At 41.8% G+C, this 21,429-nt stretch overlaps 1 protein-coding gene across 1 annotated transcript; it reads left to right on the forward strand.

Moving 5' to 3' along the window:
• Positions 1 to 738: 738 nt before the first annotated feature.
• Positions 739 to 20,786, forward strand: LOC148325727 (metabotropic glutamate receptor 1-like). The gene is made up of 10 exons (XM_088310415.1): positions 739 to 1,062; positions 1,887 to 2,672; positions 3,741 to 3,990; positions 9,451 to 9,686; positions 10,652 to 10,898; positions 11,758 to 11,926; positions 12,698 to 12,824; positions 15,653 to 16,136; positions 17,131 to 17,568; positions 19,976 to 20,786. The coding sequence occupies exons 2-10, from the start codon at positions 1,976 to 1,978 to the stop codon at positions 20,505 to 20,507; spliced, it is 3,180 nt and encodes a 1,059-aa protein (XP_088166541.1). The 5' UTR covers positions 739 to 1,062; positions 1,887 to 1,975; the 3' UTR covers positions 20,508 to 20,786.
• Positions 20,787 to 21,429: the final 643 nt, after the last annotated feature.

Raw genomic sequence — 21,429 nt, forward strand, 5'->3', positions numbered from 1 at the left:
TTTTCTTGAATATTTAGACATATATGGGCCCATCTTGTGTGCCCCCCCCTCATTTTATTTTTATTATTATTATAGAACTTGGATTTTTCCCAAAATTGTGATTTTAAGCTTTTCCATGCCCGGTCGGGATGGGGGTCGGTCACCAATCTTTTTCAACTGTGTGCCCTTTGAGACTCTTTGGAGAGTAAGAGCTATAAAAAAAAAACAAATTTGCTTAATTTCCCTGCTACAGAAAAACTGCATAGCCCAACAAGGTTTTGTTGTGTTCCCATGCTGCAGCAAAACAAAACAGCCAAGTTTCGAACAGCCAAACCTTCATTCACTGGGCAACCTGCGCTACTAACCGAGCCAACAGCGCACAGGAAGACCGGCATGCTTTGCTGGTCTGCTGTGAGCTTGTGACACCAGCAAGCCCAACAAAATTATCTTCAGATTTTTTTAGAAGGGTTAAATTGACTCACATTTGTATTACATCATGATAGGATGGACGTGCAGAAGGGTTCGCTTACAAACACATTTTCAGAAATAGGCAGTATAATTTTACGCTTCTTGGGTGACTCCAGAGACCCAACTATTTGTGTACAAATATTACAAAGTAATTTTTTCCTAATGTTCCTTGCAATTGTGATCTTAGAGTTGCAGTAGCAAAAACTGTCCACACAATGGCAGTGAAACACCATACGTGTGTTTTAGTGTGACATCATATATAAATCACGTCAAGTTTGACAATATGGTCTTCTGAAAACCTCACCAAACATTAATTTCAAATTTTCACCCTGTTTGCCCAGTTTCCAATATGCCATTGCGCTTTTTGTTTTGTCAGATTCAGGACATCGCAGGATCGTGTGACCCGCTTTCAAGATTTAGCGACGAGCAGCATAAGAAGATGATGAAGAGAGAGTGAGTCACTCTCCTCTGTATCATGGTTGGACTTTCCAGTCTGCTTTTGAGCTGTCGTTAGTCGTCAGCTGCAGGTAGATTTTAAAGAAATATCCATTCATCTATTTATAATCTGTCCTCACACCACTGAAGTGTCCTGTAGGGGAATCACAAGAGATGCAGGTAAAGTATTGATCACCTAATCATATCTTTAGACCTGGTAAAGCAGCATGTGGCTCACAGACCAAGGTTATGACATTTGTATGTTCGTGATGGTCACGGTCAATTTTGAGTATGTTCGTCAGGAAGACGTATTCGTCCCTCAATTTTCTCTGTACAACCTCTGCGTCCCGTTGGTTCAGAAGCATGAGGCTCTTTGTCTATGCACTTTTGAATTTATCTGCTAACTAGACAGACCTGAGATTCACATTTGTTCACGGGGAATATTTTTTTTACATCTGCCTTTCACCTAATATGTTCTGTGTAGGAACTTGGTCCATATTCTTTCTGAATGTTCCTCACAGAAAGATTTTTATAAATAGTTATTGCTGTGTATGAAAGCCAATTTAGGCAAGAAACTGTCTGGCCTGATTTGATTGCGCCATTTGCCAGTAGCAGCCAAAGTAACGGATTTCCATTCGAGAGAATACATATGTGAAGCGTCATATTTCGTACACAGGCTGCCAGCTTGATGGACTTCCTCAAGGGCGTGGCAAATGTTCTTTTATGTCCTACATCCTGCACGTATGTTTTGACATCACGCACCTGTGATTCCGCACCCATGAATACGATCTGTACCTATGAATGTAATGGTGATTCTGTACATATGATTCTGCATCCCGCGCCTACGGTTCTTCATTCTGCACCAATTATTCATTCACCTGTGATTCTGTATCAATGACAATGTATCCTACATTTGTTATTTTTCATCTTTAACTCTTCATCCTCCTCCGATGATCCTGCATTCTGCATCTGTGATCTTTCACCTATGATGCTGTATCTTACAGTTATGACGGATTTCCTGCACCGGTGAATTCTCATCTATTGAGTCTGCATCTTGCACCAGTGATCTTGCACCTGCAGTACAACATCCAGCATGAGCCTCCTCAGAGTCCTGCCTGCATTGTGCCTGACGGTCTTCCCCCTGGAGGCCTTGGTCACGTCTAAGCAACCGAGGTATGCAGTCCCGAGCTCGGCCTCCCGTCTGGTAGCGCGGATGGACGGCGACGTGATCATCGGCGCACTCTTCTCCGTGCACCACCAGCCGTCGGCCGACAAGGTGGCGGAGAGGCAGTGCGGAGAGGTGCGTGAGCAGTACGGGATCCAGCGGGTGGAGGCCATGTTCCACACGCTGGACCGCATCAATGCCGATCCACAGCTGTTGCCCAACATCACACTGGGTTGCGAGATACGAGACTCGTGCTGGCATTCGTCGGTGGCACTGGAACAGAGCATCGAGTTCATACGTGACTCGCTCATCTCCTTCCGGGAGGACGATGACACTCAGTGGTGCACAAAAGGAGTGGACGCAGCAGAGATACCATCCGTCAAGAAACCAATTGTGGGCGTGGTTGGGCCCGGCTCCAGCTCAGTGGCTATCCAGGTGCAGAATCTACTGCAGCTCTTCAACATCCCGCAGATCGCATATTCAGCCACTAGTATCGACCTGAGCGACAAGAGCTTGTTTCAGTACTTCCTCAGGGTGGTGCCCTCAGACACCCTGCAGGCAAGGGCCCTTCTGGACATTGTCAAGCGCCACAACTGGACCTACGTGTCTGCCGTCCACACCGAGGGTAAGGAGCCCTTACTTTGTATTATTCCCTGCAGTCTTGTTGCTGCCGCCAATATTCTGTAACGCAAATGTTTTCAAAGGCAGCGAATGTTGTGTTTATGTCAGAGTGGGTCAGGGTTCGTTCAATGCTGCAAATGTTTGCAAAACGTTCCACAGGTATTGTACCATAGTTCGCCAACAGTTTTAGCGATTTTTCTTGTCACAAAGAAACTTGTTCAAAATTCCTTTGTGACAAGAAAAGTATGGCCTGACGACATTTTGGTGAACATTTGCAACTTTGAACGAACTCTGACAAAACCTTACTTCAATGAGCAATTTTCTATCGTCACCAAATGTTCACCCCTCAGTGGGATAGGGATTTAGAATAAAACAGCCTAACAGTCAGCTGCATGCCAAGGAGTACATTTCTGGCATTTTTGCAGTGACGAAACTTCAGAATTGAATTTGAAAATTGTGCTAGGTAGTAGGCTAGCAACATGAATAAAAAGAATTCCTCAGATTCTGTTTCCTGGTCCTGTGCAAACACATTGAGTGAACTTTTTAGCAAGCTAGCTCGAGCAACAAGTTTGCTTAAAATTCTCTTGACTGATGATTGGTGCTCGGCAGAAACATCATGATTAAGTAAAGAGTTTAGTTAGCTAACAGGCACGGAGCAAAGAAGATCAAAAGAATTGCTTCCATTTTTATACCTGCTACTTGTTGGGATCCAATTGTGATAAAAACGTTTTAGCTAGCTGGCAGGCCAGAGACACAGAATGCTAAGATTCTTTTTTTTTTTTTTTTTTTACGAGACAGAAACTTAAAAAAAATAATCATAAATTTTAACTAGCCAGGCGCGCAATCACATATACAAAATGCAATGCTCATTTTCTGATCCCTGGTTGTTGTTTCTAGGCATATTTTTTTGTGTGTGCTGAATTTGAATACACAAAATAACACGTCACTTTATGTTTTTTGATTGCTAAATGAAAATGGAATGAAGTTTCTGTTCCTACTCTTTATTGTTTAATTTTATTTTTTTGATTTACTGGACAAAAATGTGCACTTCAACCATTTTGTTGTGATTTAGGGAACTACGGCGAAAGCGGCATGGAGGTGTTCAAGGAGCTCGCCTCACAGGAAGGATTGTGCCTGTCACTTTCGGACAAAATCTACAGCAACGCTGGTGAGAAGCACTTTGATAGGCTGCTACGCAAACTACGTCAGCGCCTTCCCAAAGCCCGAGTGGTGGTCTGCTTCTGTGAGGGAATGACAGTCCGAGGTCTGCTCATGGCAATGAGGCGTAGAGGAGTCTCCCGTGAGTTCCTCCTCATTGGCAGGTCAGTTTGCTTGTAAAGTTCTTTTTTCTGACTTTATGAAAATAAAGTTTTAAGCTGTTTATTTATTAAAACAATGACATACCCTGTAGACAGCCATATTGGACGTTTTGGACCATTTCATGTAAGCCGTGTGACAAATGATGTGCCGTACAATAGACTGTTCATATCAGACTAGTTTACCGGCTCCAACCAACGACCAGCAGCCTGAGGCTGTAGGCAAAACAGAAAGTGGGGGGGGGGGGGGGGGTGTGGACTAGTGAGCATCATAGGCACATTAAAGGTGGAACTGGAATAGCAGACCTTCAAAAACACATTAAGATGATAGCCCCCAGGGATCATCGGCTTTGTTAATACCCCAGGCAACAGAAGCCCAGTAAGGAGCCAGATGGGCTGTTATGGAAAGACAAGCCCTCCCATGGCATGTACTTCCGACAAATTGAAGTAGTGGCTGACATAGACAAAAACATGGATGGAACTATCAGAACAACAAAGAGTCATCAATCATGGCAGCATAATTACAGGCCCAAAACCAGGTCTCTTCAATCCTGTTCCTCGAGGGCCGGTGTCCTACCCGTTTTCCACCTCTCCCTGGTGCAACACACCTGAGCGATCGTTATCTAGCTTCTGCAGTCCTTGCTGATTATCTGATCATTTGAATCAGCTGTGTTTCAGCAGGGAGAGATGGAAAACCTGCAGGACACCGGCCCTCGAGGAACAGGATGGAGGACCCCTGCGCCTAAACACATGATGAACAGAGCCCTGAGACGATGCAGTAGTAGATCCAGAAAACAGCAAAACTCCGTTCCTTCCTTTGCTTTTAATACATTCTTTTCAACGATATTCGAGGATTGAACAAATATGAAGGTTTTGGGGTCTCATGATTTGGGAGGATTTCGCCACTGAGGAGAATTTGTTAGGAAGCGTCTGTGCGTGCGTGTGTCGGTGTGTGTTTGTGGGTGAAGGTGACTCGCGCTAAAAATGTTTTGTAGAGCGACACGACCGATCAAAACGCCAGAGGTGCACTGGCGCTGATTGTCACCCATTTCTCACAGCACACAGACAACTGAATAATTAGCCTCTTTCACAATTAGAGACTACAAATCTGTGCGTGTCTATGGGTGCAAGTGTGCATATCGATGGTGTTGGGCGAAATCCTCATACCACCAAAATCATCACTTCCTCAGAACACCCCCCCAAAAAACTAAAAATTGTTTCAATTTGTTCAACCATTAACATCCATCCATCCATTATTTGTACCGCTTCTCCTCACAAGGGTCGCGGGGGCCGCTGGAGCCTATCCCAACAATCTTCGGGCAGTAGGCAGGGTACACCCAGAACTGGTTGCCAGCCAATCGCAGGGGACATATAGACGAACAATAATCCGCGCTCACGCTCATACCTAGGGGCAAGTTAGAGTGCCCAATCAACCTGCCATGCATGTTTTTGGATTGCGGGAGGAAACCGGAGTACCCGGAGGAACGAGGGTGAACATGCAAACTCCACACAGGAAAGCCGGAGCGAATCCAACCCACGACCTTCGGATTGTGAGGCCATCGTGCTCACCAGTCGTCCACGGTGCCGCTCACCATTCACATAAATACTAATAATAATAATATATTGTATTTACAGAGTGAAGAACATCAAATGAAAATGTTAACAAAGAGAACGGGCCTTTACATTTACTTTACATTATTCGTAAAAAATAACACCCACAGGTGTGGACTGACCAGTTGCATAGACTGATGAAAAAAGTCAAATGTAAATTAAAGACATTCCATTATTAAAATAGGATACCGTACTGTGCAAAATTGCCATGTCAGTAACGGAAAGATAGCGACATTTATGCTCCTTTGCCTTTCACACGAAACCCTGCAAAATGAGCAATATAATCGAAGCAGTTTATTAGGAGCGTGCTGGCGGGCGTGAGAAGCAGATGGCCAGCTCCAATGGGTCCTGCTTTTGCTTTTATCTCAAGCCAGCCGTTTATCCTTTTTGAAATTTATTTGTGTTGCCCCTTGAATGAACTGTAGAGTTACACACAAATAGAATTTCTGTCCCACTTTTTCAAATTCAGTCTGTGACATAAAGATGAGGTTTAAAATAAATAAATTAATAAATAATAAAATAAAATAAAATAAAGAGCCATTGTTGGTAAACACATCAAGTAGTCCTTGTGTATTTTTAATATCTGACATCTATTGTCTTATTCCGGTATCATACTGCCCGAAGACGGTGGGAGGGGTTATCATGGTGGGAGGGGTTTGTGTTTGTGTCCCAACGATCCAAGGGCCCAAGTTGCCTCTGGGGCTTTACGCTGAAGGTTTCTATTACGATTACTGGCATTATTTTAAACACATGCGGGACAGAATGTCGATAATTAAAGTTAGCAGGTGCATATTTACTGAATATTTTAAACATTGATGAAACGAGAAGCATTTATCAAATGAAACTAGAAGCACGGGTCACAAGAATGACTGGGATTGTAGGCCTGAAGTTTACTGATTTATTTATTATTCTCAGATGCTAAATTTATAGTACTTAGTTGAAATGTGTGAACTTTATTGAAATTCTCAGTAGTGAGAATAGATTTGCGCCCATAGCATTTCCATGAACTGCCCTCACATTCACAGCACTTCATGGACAAATACGACGAAGCACATTCTCCACATTGGCTGTAGAAGATGCAAACATACCAAATTGGGCACTGGAGGACTCACACAGACGCTATGAAAAGAAAAACACATTCCGAAAGACATAACAATTGGAGATCGGAGCACATGCACATACGCATACACACACACAGACAGATACATACACCTGCACCTACACTTGCACATACACGCGCACACATTCACACCGACAAGATTACAGAAGAATGCCAGCGGAGAGAGACGGAGGGACGGCCCGTCGGAGAAGGCCAGCCTTGGCGTGCCAGTCTACGGGACCAGACAGGAATCGACCATCATCAACTATCCAGACGATGACTAACCTGGGGAAGACCTTCCCTTGGACGTGGACCCGTGCCGTGGGAGGGAGCCCTAACCCTAACCCTAACCCTAACCCGATTCAACCGATTCAACCTACATTACCCTTGACATAAAAAAACTTCTATATAAACTGAAGCTGGGCTGAAAGATGGCGCGCATTTTTCGACTGTGCTCGCCCGAGTGCAGTTTCTCGTGAGATTAAGAAAAAGCCGCCCAGATATCTGTCTTTGTACTATTTCCTGAACTCCAGAAATTGAAGAAACTAAATATCGGAACTCTAATCAGTTGTTGACTCTTTATTTGACCCTTTTCTTCTTGAGCACAAAAAAACAAACACGCATTGGAGTAAGTTTGGCTTTTAAAGGTTGATTTACTAACTACTTCTCATTTCCACGGTGACCCGACTCCAACAACGCCCTTGACACCCATGGCAAACAAATCCTTTGTGAGGGATCAAACAAAACACGAGTGAAAATACCCTTATGATGTATCAAATAGTCAATTAGGTTTTCCCTTTCCCAGACGCAGGTCATTGAGGGCCCCTCTGGAGCCAGGCCTAGAGGTGGGGATCAATAGCGAGCGCCTGGTGGCAGGGCCTGCACCCATGGTGCCCAAAACAAACATGGCTCCCCTTTTCCATTGGCTCCCCACCTGTGGGAGGGGCTATTGGGGTCGGTGCAAAGAGAGCTGTGTGGTGGCCGAATTCCACTGAGATGCCTTCCTTTGAGGAAGCCTATTCTGGAGACTTTGAGGTGGGTTGGTTCCCCCATCTCTGTGGTTGAAGTCACCAATATGCTCAAGAAGCTCCTCGGTAGCAGTGCCGGGGGGGGAGTTCCTTAGGGCTCTGGATGTTTTGGGACTGTCCTGGCTGACACGCCTCTACAATATTGCGGGGACATCGGGGATAGTGCCTTTGGATTGAGAAACTGGAGTGGTGGTCACCCTTTTCAAAAGGGGAGACCAGAGGTTGTGTTTACACGGGCATCACACTCCTGAGTCTCCCTGGTAAAATCTATTCAGGGGTGCTGGAGAGGGGGCTTCATTGGCAAGGCGAATCTCCCATCCAGGAAGAACAGTTTGGTTTTCGTCCTGGGTGTGAAACACTGGAGCAACACCCTCGGCATGGTCTTCAAGGCTACACGGGAGTTCGCCTAAAGAGTCTACCTGGGATTTGAGGACTTGAAAAAAGAGCTTGACCGGAGTTGTGTGGAGTACCAAACTCCCTGGTATGGGCCTATTTGGTCCCTGTATGACCAATGTCAGAGTTTGGTCAGCATTGCCAGCACTATCTGACCCGGTCCACAGAACGATATTATCTTCTAGTCTTGCAGCACAACCATCATGGAGGACAAACAAGTCTGTGTAGTCTCAGAAGGCCATTAAGCGCTTCTGGCCGTGCATTTATCCAGTCCATCCACCCGCCCAAAAACAAAAAAAAATAAACGACCACCTGTGCATGACAAGAGGCTAACAGCAGAGGTTTCATAATTCATGAACAATATTTAAAGCTCATTAGCAGGCCAATTTCCTATTCACATCCACTTATCATAATTATCTATTAAAAACACCAGATTAAAAGCCAGTATAGAAGCCAGAATAGCTACATTTAGCCATAAAAAAATCATTTAAAAAATTTGCCCTTTTGGATGAATATCCCCGGATCTGCACATTATTAAATGGGGTATTATCTAAATTATAAACACCTGGAGACACTTTTTACCCCCAAACAACACTGAAAGCAGCTATTGTTACAGAACTTAAAACGCTTATTCAGGCTCTCAGTTGCTTCTTCACACAGCCGCACGTATTGCTTCCTTGTTTTTGCCTTGCTTGCTCTCTCCCTCCCTCCATCTCTCTCTCTCTGTCTCTCTCTCTCTCTCTCTCACAGTCTCTTTCTCAGTTGAACTCGCAGTTAAAGGGCCAGTATACGCAACAGCGTTACAAGATTTCATTCTGCTGAGAGTGCAAATATTTAAAATCTATACCAGCGATACTTGATCCGGTTCGGGACGATTACAGGGACGAACGAAAATTCACTTCCATCCTTGTTTAGTCCGTCCGTTCTTAAAAAACGTATTATCTTCCGTACCTAAAATGGGTGCGTCCATTAGCATCCACGCTATCATACAGTGTTAGGCACTTAAAGTCGTTCACCCAAAAATTGTAAATTAGGATTTTTGGTGTTAATTTGAGCTCTAGTAACATGATATCCTATCATGGTATCATGAATCACGGTTTAAGATAAGATAATATCCATCAGTTCCACAATGTTCTCTATCGTCGTATCCTGTGATAACATCATGGTATCGCAATATCTTGGCTGCTTACGTATTGCGTCTTCTGTGATTAATTCAATCCATTTGAAGTCATCTGTTCTTATTCTTTGTCTTGCCAAATACATTGTGCATAAGTAACATTTTCTGTCACATAAACATAAGAGTAACAGTATTACTACATGGCGTGTCATTAACAGTGACGGCTGGGCAGACCGCATGGAGGTGGTGGAAGGCTATGAGGAGGAGGCGCTGGGTGGCATCACGGTAAAGCTGCAGTCGGAGGAGGTTTCTTCCTTCGATGACTACTTCCTGAAGCTCAAACTGGACACCAACATGCGCAACCCGTGGTTCCCGGAATTTTGGCAGCATCGCTTCCAGTGCCGCCTGCCCGGGCACCCGCACGAAAATAGGAACTACGTCAGGAACTGCTCAGGTGACCACATGGCTTGCTGTATATCCATTCTACTATAAATAAAGGACACAGTAAAACTGCCACAGGATAAATTCCATTAATTACTAATTAATCAAACAAGAGTTTGTTGCTCTTGGCTCGATAGAAGTTGATATTGACGCTCAACATATTAGCATAAATATTACAACAAAAATATTCACAAATAGTAAAAAATAGTTGGTAAAAAACATTTTTGTCAGTGGGAACAAAAACCAAAAATATTAGATGAGAAATACACAAATTTTGAATGGCAAATACAAACACAAATATTTGAAAAAAGTTAACAAAGCATACGTTTTTTTTTTACTAATGCCAAATGGAAGAAAATTATAATTTGATAAAATTGTAAAAAGAAAAATCTACGGAAATACAAAAGTATGAAAAATAGCATCATATACATATTGGAAAAAAATACAAACATTTTACAATAGAATTACAATTTTTTTTAAATAACGAGGTGAAACAGTGCCTGGGTGACATTAAAGAAATATTAAAAAAAAAAAAAACATACATATTACATGCATACATATTACAGTATTGAATGAAAACACAAGCATATTAAATATAAAATATGGAAATATTAGGGAAAAACACTAAATTAAATGAATGCAAAGTGTACAATATAGTGGACAGGAATAAAAACAAATGGATGAAATATATGCGCAAAAAAATTGCTGAATGATTAAATTAAGAGATAAATTATGCAACAATATTATACATAAAATGCACAAATAACAGAAAACACTAATAGATGAAAAATGAAAATTATTAGGTCAAACATACAAAAAAATTCTAAAAGTATTTAGAAAAAGGCATATTAAATCTAAGATGCAAAATACACAAATAACAAAAACAAAAATACACGTAAACATTAACCCCCCCCTCAAAAAAGTCCAGGTGAAATAATTTTTAAAATATTAGCCAAAAATCTTTCTATTTTTGAACAGGCTCCGAGCGCCTGGAGGACAACTACGTGCAGGACAGCAAGATGGGTTTCGTGGTGAACGCCATCTACGCCATGGCGCATGGCCTGCATGACATGCACGCCAGCCTATGCACGGAAGCTGCCGGCTTGTGTGACGCCATGAGGCCCGTGGACGGCAGCCGTCTGCTGGATTTCCTACTCAGGACCTCCTTTGCCGGTGTCTCGGGCGAGGACGTCCGCTTCGACCACAATGGGGACTCGCCTGGCAGGTGCGGTACACTCATATTGGCTTACTTACATTTTAATGACAGTCACCTGCTAACATTTTCATTCCTATAATCCTATAATTACCTACTACAATATCAACAAAAACTGTAGTGTTTTTTCATTCCCAAAATAGCATAATTACTGTGGTTTACTTAATAAAAACAAACAGTAATAGCATTCTTAATGTTTACGTAATGTATACTGAATGTAAATCATAATCAGAATGCCCTTATCTTACACAATATTGATGGGAAAATGAAGCTTCAAGATGCTTTATGAACCAGTTGTTATATTTTTTGTCTCCTTTAGATAGCACTGTTGGTTTAAAGAAATGGGTTCAAGAAATGGCACGTGTATGTTGAACAGAGAGCGCTCAAAAAACAAAACAACTGAAAACTCTCATACTAAAATTTATCAAAACTAAAATAAAAGAAAGTATTTAAAAAAATAACAAAAATTAAAAAAAAAACTAACAAACCTGCTTTGAACATATTCAATTAAAATTAACTGAATTTAAAGAAAAAAAAGTCAACACAAAATGAAAACTAATGAACAAATCCCAAACTGTTCCAACCGTGCCTTTAAGCAATGGATACTTGAACACAAGTGGTGCAGCAACACACATACAGAAAATATAAAAATACTCACAGGAAGATTTTCTTATTCTAAAATGACTAAAATTACTGAATCTTACTGAGCAGCAGTGTCTTCTTTCTATATAATATTCCCCTCTGGTAGCCAAGTCATACACCCTTTCTGCCCTTACGCAAAAATAAAAGAAGCAGAACATTATTACTTCATCAAGAAACGGCGCAATAAACTGAATGGATTACTTGTCTTGCCACACCATCAACCTTCCAGGTACGAAATCATGAACTTTCAGAGCATACGTCCTGGCATGTACGATTACGTCAACATAGGCTCGTGGCACGAGGGCGAGCTCAGCATTGACGATGACACCATGATGACCAACCGCAGTGGATCAGTGCGCTCGGTGTGCAGTGAGCCCTGCTCCAAGGGGGAGATCAAGGTAATACCCGCTTTCACCGTCTTAGTCGGGATCATCAACACAACAAAAACTCCCCAAAAGCACAGAAAAAAAATTCAGTTTCTAGTAGTGTTTGTATTTCATAAAAACACACTAATGCGGCACTGCTGTAGACTGAAATTGAAGTCAGAAAATCCTTGGGCTCGTACTGCTAACATCAGATGACCAAAGCCATAAAAGAGGTGAGCTGTTACTTTAGCGATGCGAGTCGAGGGCTCTTTGATGTCAATTTCTGTCAACAGTAGGTGGCAGTAAAATATTGAAATAGCTGCGTCTGTGATGGAAGTAAGCCGGTGTGATGATTCCGGGTAAGTCTTAGTCCATAAACGCAAGTTTAGACTAGAGGGGGCAACATTTTTTTCTTGACTTCCACTTCAAACCCAGACTCATTTTGCCCTATGTTAAACATAAAACATAAAAAAATATTTTGATGGCATGCTGTTACCTTGAAGCAAAATGATCTATCAATAGAACAGGACGATATGAGTATATATATATATGTATATATATATATATATATATATATATATATATATATATATATATATATATATATGTATATATATATATATATATATATCAATATTAAGTTATAAAAACCTTTTTTTTTTTTTTAGATTTTAAGCAGAAACAATGCTTGAAGCAAGGGAATACTCATATCCAAAAAGAAACATTTGGCAATGTTATGTTTTTATTTTTGCAGTGTACTCATGATACAACAAGTTAGAAAGTTTTATTGTTGTTATGGAACAGGTGATCAGGAAGGGCGAGGTGAGCTGCTGCTGGATCTGCACGGCCTGCAAAGACAACGAGTTTGTCCAGGATGAGTTCACCTGCAAGGGCTGCGAGCTGGGATGGTGGCCAGACCAAGAACTGGAAGGTAGGTTTTAAAGGAAAGCAATTTACAAAGGAATTAAGATTTTTGTGTCGTATCTTTTTTTTGTTAACATTGATGTCACATACATGTTTACCAAATCTCCATTTGGTTTAGCTGTTGACCTAGTCGAGCTAAGTTATTACAGTAATTAAAAAAAAATCCTCACAATTGTGATTTTTTTGTGGGTTTATTTATGATAGACATGCCTACGAATTGTGATGTTGTTAAGGTGAACCAGCAGTTCATATAATGAAGGTGTCAAAGATTAATGATCAATTTTAACGATTTACTGCGATAAAATCAATATTTTTAACCCAACACAAGGTTCACTGATCCACACATAAAAGAGTGGAGTTATATCACAACAGGTCACAAAAAATGTCTCAAGGATCCATGATTTAAAACAAACAGAAAGTCGGCCATTTTGGTCTGAACCAGCCATGTTAGGATTAACCACAGCTTTATATATGAAGGGACTATGAGCGACTGAACGTAGAAGGCAGCCATCTTATGTTGCCACTGTGACTTTGTTCTTTTATTTTCAATAAAACACTGTTATCAGTGCGTGTTTTACACTGGGATCCTTATCTGGAGTAATGAGACCTCCTCAAAGAACAAGCTTCACTGTTTGCATTGACCGAGCGAATACATTATCTCTCAGTATCCTGAATTGTCACTTAGAATGAAGGATTAGGTTTGCATTTTGCAGCGTATATTTCCTGATGGGCTTTGCTTTCATTTGATTATTGATGATACTGACAACAAGATGCAGACAAATCTTAGAGTTGCACTCAGCGACACACCTCGTTAGAGAAAATGTAAAAGTGCATTCTTACTGATGAAATGCACACGTAGCGATTCTCCCCGACTTATTGGTACAACCATAAGCCATACACGGTGTCATTTTTGCCGAAGAGAGGGGAAATAAATGTGACAACGCGGCGGAGAAATTAATTTGTTCAAGTTAGGCGTGCTTAGCAAGTGGCTACATAAGATGGCCGCCGAGGTTTCACTTCTCCTGACGGTGATTAAGCGACATTGTTGCATTCATATACAAGTCCATAGATGAAACGTGTACTTGCAAAACTTCCCAGTTCAATTTCTTCTTTTTTTTTTTTTTTAAATCGCCTACTTCTCATGTGTGCTATTTCCAATGCTTTCCCATGACACCAGAGAGGCCATTGATTCATCATGTTGAGACCTACTTTCACATTTAATCTTCCTGCCACTCTGGCCCACTTTCAAAGGTCGTCGATGTGCACTTCAAGGACAAGACACTTTCCAACCTATATGCCACTGCTTGTCCAGTTGTCAGAAAATGCCAAGTGCAAACATTTAGCATCATCTGTTCACACAATTTAAATTTTAAATAACGTTATTGTGGTTAACACTAATTTACAAAAAAAAAAAAAAAAAAACTGAAATGGAAAAAACTGTTTTAAGATAAAAAAAAATAAATAAATAAATAATAAACAACGTGCGTAGGTCAGCCCTTGGACCCCTTTGTTCCTTTTTTTTTCTGTATATACTACCCTTAGGTCAAATTCTTCAGAACATAGATGTTGGCTTTTATGGCTATGCAGATGCCGCGCAGCTAAATCTATCAGTGTTCCCAAATGACACCAGTTCAATTAAGTTGTTGTGTTACTAGCTAAAACAAATTAATAACTTGATGAACGCATATTTCCTTCAACTGAACTGAAACAAAACGGAGGTCTTAGTTTTTGCAAGCAACAAAAATAGGATCACTGAGCTGCGAATGCGAGCGAACAGAGCGAATTTTGTGTTTTTGTCGGATTTGTCAAAGGTTGCAAAAATGTTCAGACATTTTTTTTTTTGGCCGCGAGAACTTTTGAACCAATAAAAACAAGAGAATTCGTTTGTGACAAATTAAAAACAATCTGCGGACATTTTTGCAACCTTTTGCATACTTCTTTGAACTCTGATAAAAACCCCCAATTCGCAAGCATTCGCAAGTATTTGCAGCTCAATGAGAAACCAGCATTAGACTCAAAGTCTTTGAAGGTTTAAATGCTAAAGACCAAGTCAGAAATCTTGGTGGGCATATCAATCACTAAAACAGCCTTTGACCAGGAAAGCCTGTCCACGCTTTTATCTCCAGTAGACTTGATTATTATCGTGATCTTCTGGTTGGGCTCCCTCAAAATATCTTCAACCAGCTGCAGCTCGGTTTCGGACCCGAACAGACCAGGGAGGAGTCAGTTTTAGACTTGAGAGTTAGTTTCTAGACCTGAATCAAAAAGTTATTCATTTGACCTGCTAAAGAGGAGATGCGAAGTGATTAAGCACCCAAAACAATCCTTTCGTCCATTTAATTTCTAAAACACTTGTTGTCAGTTGCATTTTGGTGGCAGAAAGTTGATTTAAACTTACACCTGCTCAGTCCGCATCTCAATCCTGGCGGACTTCACCCAAATGCTGTCTGACATTTTGTGTCACGAATTTGAGACAATGTAAGTCAAATTTTCAGCGACTCACACATGTGCGACCAGTGAATTTGTTGATTAAAAATAAAAATAAATCTTAAATATTTCTTCTTTCTGACAAATGTCTGCACACTTCAGTCCATTTATCAGTAGTTTAGTGCAAATCAGTGGAAATTTGAAAATTGACTTTGAGTGCACACCTGAATTTATTTAAAAAAAAAAAATGTATGGAGTCCTGTCGTGTGAGATCCTGACCTTGCTTTAAAACGTTTAAAATAAATAAATAAATAAATACCGGATTAAAGAGGAAAACATGTCGTATTTGGTCCGTACTGTGCCTCACCGTCACCCCCATTTTGACTGCTTGTACTTTTCTTCCTCCAGGCTGCCAGCCCATCCCCCTGCGTTATCTAGAGTGGAGCAGCCCTGAATCCGTCATCCAGGTGGTCTTCTCCTGCCTGGGCGTCCTGGCGACGTCCTTTGTGACCCTCACATTCGTGCTGTACCGCGACACGCCCGTGGTCAAGTCGTCCAGCCGGGAGCTGTGCTACATCATCCTGGCGGGCATCTTTCTGGGCTATCTCTGCCCCTTCACGCTCATGGCCCGGCCCACCGTGGCTTCCTGTTATCTGCAGAGGTTCCTGGTCGGCCTCTCGCCCGCTATGTGCTACTCGGCGCTAGTCACTAAGACCAACCGCATCGCCCGCATCCTGGCGGGCGGCAAGAAGAAGATCTGCACCCGCAAACCGCGCTTCATGGGCGCGTGGGCGCAGGTAGCCATCGCTTCTGCACTGGTCGGCGTGCAGTTGGCCCTTGAGGTGGCGCTGGTGGTCGTGGAGCCGCCCGAGCCCATACGCTCCCACCCAAGGTTGGAATAGTTTGGGATTTATTTCAAACGTGTAGCACTTGAGCTTCGAGTGACTTGACTTACTTAAAAAAAAGAGGCATCAGGCTCTTTATTGCCAATCCCACCTGGTTTATTGTTAAACTATAAAACAAAGACAGCGACACCTTTTGTTCAAAATTGCTTAGCCGTTCAGTCACAACATCTTTTTATGTGGCCCGTGAAACCAAATCATGTGTCAACTTCCATGAGTCTTGCTAAAATCTATCCCAACCTTTTTAGTTATCATATGTGATACCTAATAACGTTGAGATATTGAAAGCATTTATTTGTGACCAAACTCCTTTTTACAGTTACTTGAACAAAAGTTGAGCAAACGATCATTTTAGACTTCTGATCTCAAAACTAGTTATCCATTGAATTGTTACGTATATATGTAATAATATAATAAGGGGAGTAAACATTTATTGTTTCACAGTCATAAAGTCCCTCAGAAGAAAACCAAAACTACAACGTGGCTTGCGACTAAAATGAGTTTGACACTCCTTATGTGCTATAAACCTTACAGTAACCAGTTGAACACAAACCGTGCAGCAACACATGAACACCAACAAAAAAAACTGTAGTCAGTCTTACAGTACATTCTTTGTCCTCCGCGAAGAACAACTATTAGCGCTGGACTGATATGCTGAGGGCACAAGAGCTGTTTCTACAAATAGTACATCCGTTTGTCTGTCTTTTGATGTCTAGGTTGCCAAGATGGGAACACCAGAAAGGGCAATTGATGCAATGCGGCAAACACTTTTGAATTTTATTTATGTCATTTTATAAAGAAAGGTTTGATTAAGTGCTATTTTTTCCTCATTAGAATAAATATTCCAACATTTCTTTTTTTTTTTTTACAGAAAGTCCAGAATGAAGCTATGACGTTGAACGTTTCTGATACCAATAGCCTGGCTTTTTCTTTGTACAAAATATAAATATTCCGGTAAGCAAAATGTTTTTTGTCCCATCCTAGCCCCCGCGAGGTCTTCCTGGTCTGCAACACCAGCACCCTTGGCGTCGTGGCGCCGCTGGGCTACAATGGCCTGCTCATCCTCAGCTGCACCTACTTCGCCTTCAAGACGCGCAACGTGCCCGCCAACTTCAACGAGGCCAAATACGTGGCCTTCACCATGTACACCACCTGCATCATCTGGCTGGCCTTCGTGCCCATCTACTTCGGCTCCGACTACAAGACCATCACCACGTCCTTCTCCGTCAGCCTCAGCGTCACTGTGGCGCTGGGCTGCATGTTCGCACCCAAGATGTACGTCATCATCGCCAAGCCCGAGCGTAACGTGCGCAGCGCCTTCACCACGTCGGACACGGTGCGCATGCATGTGGGCGACGGCAAGGCCACGTGCCGGGCGGGCGGAGGCCTGCTGGATGTGTTCAAGCGGAAGAAGAGCGGCAGGTGAGTGAGTGTTTTGATTGAGTCTCCGGAAAACTGATTTTCCAGCCACAATGTCTGAGAGTGTTTACACCGCTGATGTTGGTTCCTGGAATCAGATGATTAGATCAGCACAAGTGTCTGTTGTGACATCCAGTGAAACCAACTTGCGTATGCCCCGACTTATTTTAACATAAGTTTTACAAGTTAAATCACTCGGTAGATTTTTTTTTTTTTCCCTTTAGATTTTTTTTTTCTCTTTTTACTTTGAGTCTGCAAAAAAATTAAAAATAAATGCTTTGAGTTCGGACAGCTTAATGATGCTGACTGTTTCAAACTCATTCTTATTTCTATTTACCAAAATTGTTTTTCCTCCTCTGTTCATGAAAGAAAACAATAATTCAAGAAAGAAAAATAATGACAATAATCATAATAAATGCTTTCCAATGCGGGTTCAACAGTTATTTTAAAGTATCACCGAGAAAACAGTGAAAATAATTTGACCCTCGGGTCGCCTTCAATCAAGTTGTGTGCTCTAATTGGCATCACAGGTGTCTTCTGACTTGTAAGGAGTCGGTCCGCCTATTCCAAGGTTGGCTGTTTGGTAACACAGTAGAGAGTCGTCTTTGCAGTCAATCACGTTAAAGTTGAAATCCAAACAACTTAATGTTCGTGTGAGTGCAGTTGCACATATTCCACATATTCCGAAATTTAAAATCTGCAGGAATATAGCGAATTTACCTGGATGTGGTCGCAGGAGGAAAATGGATGTCAAACTGAAGAGACGGATCATGTGAACGGTAACAGCTATATGTCTATTTGAACAATAGATGGCGATATTCAGCCTTATTTGATTCATAGGGTTTCACCAAAGACAGTACATCTGTCTGACCGTCTTTTTCCACACTGTAGCCATTCAATTCATGGAGTGTGACAAAAATTGTTTAATTGCATTTCATTGTCATTCTATGTTTTTAATTAGTACAATAATACAGCGCGCTATTTCCCCTCTTTAAAAAAAAATATAGATATTTTTTAAGGGGAAGTCTGGAACAGATTAATAGAAGTAAAATTCATTTCAATGGAAAACCAAAGTTGACAATGTCATTTATACCATGAGCAAGAGCTACTGTCGGCAAAAAGCATTTCCCTCATGCTCTCATCACTTAATTGAGTCTCTCTAAGCGTAGTGGGTTGCTCTCTGGAGCTGACATCTGACAGACTGTAGTCACACTTACAGTCATCTACCTCTGACCTCCATGCTAAATTAAAATGAGTGTGCGGAACGAATAGTGCGCTTTCATTCTGCCTGTCCAGAAAATTGGCATGACAGTAGAGCCAGGTGGTAAACGTCACACCTCTAAAACATCGTCTCTTATGGACAGTGTAAAAGGGGCTAACTCGACTGCAAGGTCTTTATTTTTATGAGTGATAATAATTATGGAGGGCACTGTACAGTGATCATCTTCAAAGATATACAGTGCCAAAAGTTTGGAAACTCCTTCAACTTCAAATGGTCCAAGAAATCCGAGCTATTAACGTTGAATAATGCACAGCTTTGAAATGAAAGTCATTGCGGGTCGTAAAGCATCATCCACATAGTAAAACTGACTGAGACAATATCAAGATGTGCAAATCTGTTATCCGTGCACAGGGTGCCTACTTTGAAGAATCTAAATTTTTAAACATATTTTGTTTCGATTAACTTTTTTCTTTTTTTTTTTACAGAATAATTCCATCAATATTTATTTAAGTATTAATTAAGTATTAATCTACAATTTAGGTAATATTTGAATAATGAAAAAACACTGAATTAGAGTGGGTTTTCAAACTTTTGACTGGTACTATACATTATAAAATTAATTTACAGACGTCACTTTCTCGAGGAGTAAAAAGCAGGATTACAGCTAAATCAGTGTGCCGCCATCTAGTGGTCAAAATTGGACCTACAGTGCACCCAGTTTACAGAGGAGTCAGACCAAAATACTCTTATTGACTGTGCCACATTTTCAGCCGCATTTTTTGCCCACATGATGTCACTTCCGACGCGACTCGATCGCCCATGGTTTCCAAATTTTAGAAAGACATTTCGCAGGCTGGGTCCTTTGATGCTTTCAAAAGCTCCTCCTCATGTAGCCTCCGAGGACCGAATGAAGCGTGGCGAATTTGTACAGGCTTAATGTGAATATGTACCGAGCGTGCGATCAAGTTGCGCCAGAAGTGAAGTCAAGTTGAAAATAAGGCCTTCGGAGTACCCAGCCTGTAAATTTGGACACAGCTATAGATCTGGCAACAATGCATGCACACTTCCATTGTTCCTACACTTCGATTTTTTAATTTCTAACAAAGTTACCCAGATTTCACCTATGTTGTCATTAAGGGGTACAAACTTTCAGCTGTTATTAACCCGCTGTTTCTGTTTTTGTTCTAGTTCTAACAGCAAGTCTTCTTCCTGGTCTACCGGAGGTTCGTGGTGTCCTCCCAAAGGTGAACATGTCTGGCATCGACTGTCGGTGCACGTCGGGAGGCAGGAGGCGCCGTCCAATCAGATGTTGGCATCTAATCAGATGGCTGTCATCAAGCCGCTCGCTTGCACCTACCGCGATCCGCCACTGTACAATGTTGCCGAAGAGGACGAGAGTGAGCTCGGTGGCGTTGATGCACAGCAGGAGGCGCTGGCTAAATTTACCAATGATGTCACCGACACGATTGTTGAGGAAAGACCGGCTATCCTCCAGGGATACTTGTACGACAGTGGCCTCTTGTCAGAAGAGGAAGAGGAGGAGGAAGACAGAGTGGTGGCGGGAGATCGCCTGGCACTCATGCCACCCTTTCCTTTCCGGGATTTCTCAGACCCCTCTCCCAATTCGCCCATCTCTGAGTCCATTTTGTGCACGCCCCCCAGTGTGACGTATGCGGCCATCCTCCTTGAAGACTTCAAGAGCAGCTCCTCCACTCTGTGATGGGAAAATCTTTACATGATAGATACTTTAATTTTTTTTTTTTGTTAGTGAGTCCGCTTAAATTTTTTTGAAATTTTTGTCCAATGGTCTGTGATAGTGGAAAGTCTGACGTCCAATTTGTGAGAAATTGAAGAAAAAAAAAATCACCTGAGATTTCAGCAAATTCAAAATTTTGCACTACGTACCAGTGCAAAAAAATATTTATTACTCTCCAAGTATCACCGCATGACCAACATAAAAATGCGGGCGTTTGTAGGTCCAAAAACAAGGCAGAGGCTCGCATCTCCTGAATCACTGCTTTTTAGGTTTAGAGATTTTTGTGGGTGAGGCTACACGACATGTACTTGTTTCTGCTCCCACACAATATAAGACCTTGACCATCTTTTTTTTGCATCAATGGTTATCTGGCGCAATGCAAGTTGCTTAATTATTGTTACGCGGCTCATTTCTACAACTACAGCATGCTGTTAGCTAGATAGCTAGGTAGCTATAACCACATTCGGAAAGTGCATCTTCCACGGAAGACACAATTAATAGAACAGTTTGGTGTTGTCTTAATTTGCAAGTGAGGGTGTGACGCCTCAGACTAGCTTAGCCGAGTGAAACACTGAATGCCTGTTAGCTGGCTAGCTAGCAGGTGGCTAGCGCCTCTCGTCCCCGCCTTGGGCTGCCCTGTGATGACCCGCTGGGATATATTGCCGCAACCGCAGGGACAAAAGCTTGATTTTACATGATTTTGAAGCCTCATTTTACTCTTGCCCATGTTTTTGGGTATTTACTGTTTAGCTGGGTTGTGAACAAAACTTTTATGTGGTGTGTCAGATTTTTACTTTGACTTTAGAATCAGAATCAGAAATCCCTTTATTGTCATTGTACAGTGTGCAATGAGATTAGAGCAACTGTAATAGCTGCATGTTTGATA

This window comes from Idiotropiscis lumnitzeri, chromosome 12, assembly GCF_059441095.1.
Source record: "Idiotropiscis lumnitzeri isolate Australia: NSW breed Sydney's pygmy pipehorse chromosome 12, RoL_Ilum_1.0, whole genome shotgun sequence".
Lineage (NCBI taxonomy): Eukaryota > Metazoa > Chordata > Actinopteri > Syngnathiformes > Syngnathidae > Idiotropiscis > Idiotropiscis lumnitzeri.

What these genes read in the sequence shown, in the direction of transcription:
- LOC148325727 (XM_088310415.1), top strand. Translation starts at nt 1,976, where the DNA reads ATGAGCCTCCTCAGAGTCCTGCCTGCATTGTGCCTGACGGTCTTCCCC. An exon ending in GTCTGCCGTCCACACCGAGG is followed by an intron (nt 2,673 to 3,740) that starts GTAAGGAGCCCT and finishes GTTGTGATTTAG; the next exon opens with GGAACTACGGCGAAAGCGGC. An exon ending in CCCATACGCTCCCACCCAAG is followed by an intron (nt 16,137 to 17,130) that starts GTTGGAATAGTT and finishes GTCCCATCCTAG; the next exon opens with CCCCCGCGAGGTCTTCCTGG.